Genomic DNA, 7,167 nt, shown 5'->3' with positions numbered 1-7,167 from the left:
AAAAAAAAAAAAACAAAAAAAAACAAAAAAAGCTGCAGCGTTGTAAGACTCTAGAGATTATATGTTTGACTGGTGCCATACAGGCAAACCGTAAAACAACATTATTGGGAAAGTTTGGATGGTACCTCAAAGCCATTATTCTGGATTTCCAAATCTGGACATGAAAATATGTTAAGTATTTTAGTGTCCTTCCTTTTTATATGTGGGAAGGAGCAAATTTTTGTATTACTGAGTAGCCATCCAGGAAGCTCGACTATAGTTGAAATATGAAAGATATCTTAATAGTTTTATATTCTCAATTTGGGAAAGGTAAAATCAAGAAGAGTTGTCTTAGGAAACAAGATATTAATGTTATAAGTAAAGGCAAGAAACACCTATAGGGGTAGGGAATATAACTCAATGGTAGGGTGATTACCCAACATGGACAAGACCCTAGGTTTAATCCCCAGCACCACCCAAAAAAAAATTTTTTTAGGAGACATATATATATCATCATTCAATTTAGATAAGCACAATTTTGCCATTTGCTAACAAAACCAATAAAAGCAATTTAGGAGATTCAAATCAAGATTTTTATATGGAAAATAAACCTAACACTTGCATAACTAGAATATTGTTCCAATATAATTTTCTTACACTGTGGAAAAATTATGAAGAAAACACAAAACAACTTTTAAACCAAAGCTATTAAATCATTCTAATTTTTCTAGAGTCACCCTAATAGAAACAGTACATGAAATTTTTTTCTAATACAATTTGGAAACCCTATATTTAGAAACCAAAATTTTAAGATGCCTTAATTATTTCCAAAAACTATGAATGTTCCTTTTTGTTTCTTATCTGGATAATGCTTGGTAACCAAGTAACTAAGGCAATTAGCCAAACTTTCAGTTAAGCTTTCTTTTTTTTTTTTTCGGCATATAACTAAAAGGAATAGGAATATGCCCCATCAGAGTTTGTAATCTGATTTTTCTCCCTTTTTCTGTTAGAGCTGTGTATCTGAATCCTGTGTATACTCTAGCATATGTAGCCTTGTAATCTTCCATTTAAATGTTATTTTTCAAAAATACTTCACTTGTAAATCCACAGCCTCATTTAACCAGCTGTTATTTCAATATGTCAGTTTCACAGGCAAATAACTTATCTTCCAGTGATCTCTAATTGTTCTGTTATTTCTGGAATTGTTTGCAGCAAAATAATAGGAACATGAATGGCAAAGAATACCAATGTCAGCACCCTGCTGTGAAAAAACAATTATATAACTGCAAAGTTTTTCTAAACCAGCTTGTCTGATTAATGAAGTTGAAGAGCTGTAAGCCTTGGCCTTTATAAAATTTGAATAACTCTGTTAATTAAGATCAAAAAACTAATTCAAATTAGCTTTGCAATAGCAGTTTCCCAAGCACTGCCAGTGACTAAGGATGGAGGAGGTTGCAGTGTGACCCAGCAGCCAGTTAAGTTAGCACAGTGTTGTTAAGGAAAACCTCCAGGTGACAGTAAGTAAGATGGCCAGTTTTCTCCAGCCTATTGTAAGAGGATAGTTGGTTGCAGAGCTCCTGCTTTTCCAGCATAAAGCCCAAAGTCTGGTCACGCCGTCACTAATGAGGCAAGAGAAAATGCAGTTATTGTTTAGGAAAACCCAGGCATCTGAGATGTGCAGGTTTATCTTCAACCTAAAATAATACTTCAAATTTACTCAATTCAAAGAAGTACTTTTGGGATTGGGATGTAGCTTAGTGGTGGAACACTTTACATTTGTGAGGCCCTGGGTTTGATTCCAGAGTACCACAACAAAATAAATAAATAGGCACTTTTTAAACTTCGTAATATTTCTGAAATCAAAATATATCGTAAACTTAATATATGTTAAAGTTATATTTTATAATTGTGTGTATGTGTTAAAGACCCTCTTGCTTAAGTATTTTATCAAAATCTGTGTTTGTTCACACTGTGAACTAATTTCATGTATACTAGTATCTAGAAGTAACAATGGGAAGCAAACTGGGAAAGCGGGTGTTCTTTAAATATCGATAGCATAAAGGAAAGACAGTCACATTTGTTATATATTTATCTGCATAAGCTGAGGGTTCTTTATTTCACTGTTCATAACTACCCCAGAAGCTAGTTATTAAAGCTGATTTTATAAGTGAGAATTAAGACAAGAGCTTGAGCAACTTGAACTTTAATCCTGTCTCAATCCAAAGCTCTTCCTACTCTATACTCTGACTACCTCATTAGAATACACTAACATAAAATAAGCTCCTTCTGATTTTCTTCATAAGCATACTAATAGTAGATATTTAATCTCTAAAGGTGAATTCAACTCAGAGCAATGGAATTATAGATATGCACAGCTAAGTAGTTTTTATATAAGTGAGTCTCAGAGGAAAAACATCTCTTTCAGAGTTTTAATATCTTTAATACTGTGGATCCCATTTCAGAAAAGAGATCAAAAATCTTGGGGAAAAAAAGATAAAATGATCATTCTCTTCATACTTAAGAATATTGAGTCATACAGTCTCTACTGCAGATGTTCTCATTGAAAGGTAAATTTGAAGATAATATTGGGAGGAAAAAAGGTAATTGTTTTATTTGGTTGGACCAGTCCCCATGGCCAGGAAGGCCCAGTATCTTCAGAGCATTATCATCAAATTGTGCTGTTCAATCACAATACAAATGTCTACATTTTTTAAAATTCTGTAGGAACATTTTCTCATCTTATACTTCCAATATTTATACAGATCCTTTGAGCATGTACATTCTATGCGCCAGATACTATTAGAGGGGCTAGAAGTGCTGTTAGCACATCTGTCTTTTTTTCCGTTAGAAATGGGCAGCATTACCTAAGAAAATAATTAGTGATGGTTTTTGGCTTTGTAGCTGCTAAACCCCGAAGACGACCTCTTACCAGGGAAGATTCGAGACAGCAACCGCTCGACCCTCCTAGCAACCATCCAGGAGCACGGTTACCCCACCATCAACTTGGGGATTGTGGGGGACAAGTAAGTATTACGCTGCACTGTGAAAAGTTCTTGTTGTACGGTTATGAAATCTTAGAATGCTGCTGCTGAAGAGACAAACCAACATCACAGTTTTCATTGATCATTTTCTTCCTATGCTAATATTCATAGATCCTTTATCTATATCCTTTAGGAATAGACATTTCCTTGGAGCACATATTGCAACAGAAAAGATATTTTACTTTGTTATGGGTATGTTACATTTACAGGGATTTTTTTTTCCTAGTTTCCTTAGGACCTAATGGCAATGGTATTATTCTTATCCACAATTTTGTTTGTTTCAAAAAAGACATGAGTGAGAATGGACACCTGACATGAGATCTTATGACCATGTGACAGTAGAAATGAGAACCAAGCCAGGGAGCACAAGCATATGCTGGCAAACCAAGCTTTGGGGTGCGGGGAGGCTTAGCCTCCAGGAGAGGGAGAGAAAAATCAGGTTAGACTCTTAACAAAGAGAGGGACAAGCTTTTTATTGAATTGTGGGAGAGGATCTAGGGTCTGGTTGATCATTATCTCAATTCTGGTTCTGTAAGGTGGCTCCAGAGGAGTCTTTTTTAGGGGGCAGTCTGGTTCCCTTGAGGTGATTGCTTTTGCTTGGGAAGGGTGACAGGGGGATGACTCAGTTTTTATCTCAAGGATGATGTTCTCATTATAGGATGGTTTGTCCATGAAGCCCTACTACTCCTGGAATCCAAAGTGACTACAGATTTAGAGCAATGAATAGAGACTTCTAGCATTATAAAAGCTGGCAATTGGATGTTCCTAAAAATCTTGAAAATACCTTAGTTAACTCTTGGTGTCCTGTCAAGAAGAGAGAAAAGATAGGTTAGGGCTTGTCTTGTTTACTTTTCTCTTTGCTGAGACAAAATACTCAACACCCAGAGTTAATGGAGGAAAGTTTTATTGTAGCTTACAGTTTGCAGAGGTTTCAGTTCATAATTGGCTGGCTCCAAGGCAGGGTAATATGGCAGAGGACCATTGCATCGAGAGGAGAAATTGTTCATGGTGAGCAGAAGGCAGCAAAGCAGCAGGCCTCCTTTTTCCTGTGCCTTTATATCCACCTAGGATAACAGCCTTTTGGGTGGTGCCACCCACACACAGGGTAGGCCTTCCCGTCATCCATACCCTATGCCAAACCAATTAGTGGGCTAATTTAGTAATTAAACACCTTTAATCCCATCATCCCGCACTTAACCCCAGCATCCCACATACTAGATCCAGCCATCTCTGAATAGTACCACCTATGACTACATAAGGCTTTGGGGGAATGTCTAGACACAGCCATAACAGGGCTAAGGCCTAGCCTGTCTTTCCATCCTTTCTGCATACCATTCTGTTTAATGGATGAGAAGTCAGGGGCTAAGGCACAGGGTTTCTTCGTCTTTTGTCCCTGTGGTGGTCCCTGACTCAATAACTTGGAAAGTCTCAATTTGATATGCTGACATTTAATTGTGTGGGTTCCACACTACAGAGTTGTGATGAATATTTCCAAATAAGTAATGTTGATGCTGTATTTTACTCCAAAATACATCTGAAAAACCGTAAGAACAGTGAACTCTAAGTAAGTATAGGAAGGTCAGAGAAGTGTATCAATCTTCAGTGCATGCTTTTTATTTGATAGCAATACCTTATAGCACAAGGAGAATAGTTTGATTTTTTTTTTTTTTAAGGAATTGATGCAGACCAAAGCTTCGCAACCTTAGAGTGCTATGTTGAAGAGGCCAAGACTGAATGGCTTAGAATACAGAGGTGGAATGTGGAATGAAAGAATTTATAACTATTCTAATGGAAAGTTGTGCCTGGAGTTTAGCAAAAGAAACAAGATATATTTACTCCACTGCCTATTGATATTCTGTGTAGGTTGTCTCCCTTTTCATTTTTCTTCCAATGCGGCCGATGGCTAAGGAAAGCAAATGTTGTTATACAGAAATCTCTGTACAGAGTTCCTCGAGGAAATAGTAATAGGTGAAACTCTGCCTGTGTTTAAAGCTAGGAGAGAAAAAGCTCAAGATATCAGCATTCACAAAACCCTTACTAAGATACGACAGATGAGGGAGGTGACAGTCCTGTTCTTCTCATTTAAGAGGGCTTATATCTGGCTTTGAGTTTTGTACAATTCTACTTCTTGGTTCTTGTTCTTATCACCTACCATAATTTTCACAATCAATGTAAAATATTGTAATACATTGTAACTATTTAGATTGAATTAGACTAAAGTTTCCCTTTCTTACTGTACCTTTTATTTAAAAGCAGGGTAATTTAATAGTACAGTGAAGTTTATGAGACAGGTGCTTCAAATGTTGAGTGTCAACTATATTTGCAAAGTATTTATAAATATCTTGTGTATATTAAATACAATCCATAAGGTACATTTTCTTACACAGTATGGAGCACAATACATTGTGATTCTTAAGGGTTTTTTCTTTGAAAAGATGAATCTGGCCGCATTTCTGTAATCCCTGCACTCAGGAGGCTGAGGCAGAAAGTTCGCCATGAGATAGAGGCCAGAGTGGGATATATAGTGAGTTCAAGCCCAGCCTGAACTGCATAGCAAGACCCTGTCTCAAGAAAACAAAAAATAATCAAGTAATTAGTTAATTAATTAAAATTTTGTGAATTTAAAAAGTAAAATAAGATGAATTTTGGAACCCAGAGATACTAAGTAACTTGCCCAGCAGTATACAATTACTTTGTGTCGGAAGTAGAGACATAATTTACACTTCTTGGGATTAACAGTCCATACTTCTCTGCTATCATTATGAAGAGGATATAGGAAAAATATAACTCCCAAGCTGTTAGATGTCAAATGTGCCAGCTCTTGGTGTCACAACATCAAAAAATAGTCATGAACCAAAGGAAGAAGTTAGGAGACTTTTACTGGAAACAAGGAAAAGCATCTAGCTCCTGGATTTCCAGGAAGGGTCCTGAGCAGGTGGCCACCAACGCCTCTCCCTCCAGAGTCACTTCTAGGTAAGCAGGGAGCAGAACTCAGGCTCTCTACCCCAATTTTTTCACATATTGTTTACAATAAACTGGGGTCTTAGAAAGAAACTGGTTATTTTGCATTACAATTTCCTCAGAACTCAGGAACTTAGTAGGAGGTAGCTTACCCCTCTTTAGGAGGAAGGGGCTGGATTGGTCCAAAGTCCTAGTTCACTGTTCTTATTTAAATTCCTGTTGGTGTGGCTGATTACCCAACTCTGTCTCAGGCGCTTCCCCTAGGTAGCTGTCTCACTCATAAGCTAACTAAAGAAACTATTTTCTACAGTATCCTTTACTGCTGCCAAGGGAAAATGGGCAAAGACTGAATCAAACTACTACTTGCTGAAAGAGGCACATATAGGGGAGGTGACAATCAATAACTTTCTCCAGAGAGCAGTCTAAAGGGCCTTTGATAGACATGGTGGAGTTTAGCACTTAGGGACTCTCTTCAGAAGACCGATCTAATGGACTCCAGGAAAAGGAATTTGGCACATTCATTGTTGGCTCCATCTGCATGACCATTTGGAGTTTGACAGCTTCTAGGCAAGAATAAACAAATTCACCAAGAGACTAAGAATGTATGCTCAAACATAAGAACCAGAACAGAAAGACAAATTGGGGGAGGAGCTATGCCTAGATGCTATTTTTAAGGGATTGGAATAGGGACTAAAACCAGCTGGTCCTAGAGCTGTCTGTTCATGTAGATTATCTGTAAGTCTGATATTTCTTTTATTGTTTTAAGATTTTTTTCACCTGATGTGAATTATGTATCTAAAGATAATGTTTTATCTATTAGTGCACAAGTTCCTCCAGTGTCAGTTGTAAGAAGATGGAGAGTCTGCGGTTTTGAAAGACAGCTTGAGCTAAGGAATTTGAACACTCTTGCTGAACTTCTGTAGCTGCCACTGTGGCTTTTTAGCTTCAGTGAACCATGAAAGTGGTCAGCTACAGGTGTAGCGGGAGACTGCTAGCAGGGATCAGTGCAGTAATTGGAGTCCTATTTTTTATACTTAACCATATATTACTACTATTTTATGCATCTTTTTGTTTATACTTTTTTGCTAGGTGTTTAAGACCAAGTTAAACTGAGACCTGTGTCAATCAAAATTAATATCTCTCTCTCTCTCTCTCTTTCTCTCTCTCTCTCTCTCTCTCTCTCTCT

The 7,167-nt window shown here is 37.2% G+C and overlaps 1 protein-coding gene across 10 annotated transcripts in view; it reads left to right on the top strand.

Annotated features, from left to right (window-relative positions):
* Nucleotides 1–7,167, top strand: part of Gphn (gephyrin) — a 508,902-nt gene that overhangs the window by 446,180 nt on the left and 55,555 nt on the right. For all 10 annotated transcript variants that reach the window (XM_005399100.2, XM_005399099.2, XM_005399098.2 and 7 more), the window contains one exon: nt 2,881–3,002. In XM_005399100.2, coding sequence (XP_005399157.1) covers nt 2,881–3,002 — 122 coding nt within the window. The remainder of the gene's footprint in view (nt 1–2,880; nt 3,003–7,167) is intronic.

This window comes from Chinchilla lanigera, unplaced genomic scaffold (genome assembly GCF_000276665.1).
Source record: "Chinchilla lanigera isolate Chin_1 unplaced genomic scaffold, ChiLan1.0 scaffold00065, whole genome shotgun sequence".
Taxonomy (NCBI): domain Eukaryota; kingdom Metazoa; phylum Chordata; class Mammalia; order Rodentia; family Chinchillidae; genus Chinchilla; species Chinchilla lanigera.
This window is presented reverse-complemented; position numbering and strand designations above follow the sequence as displayed.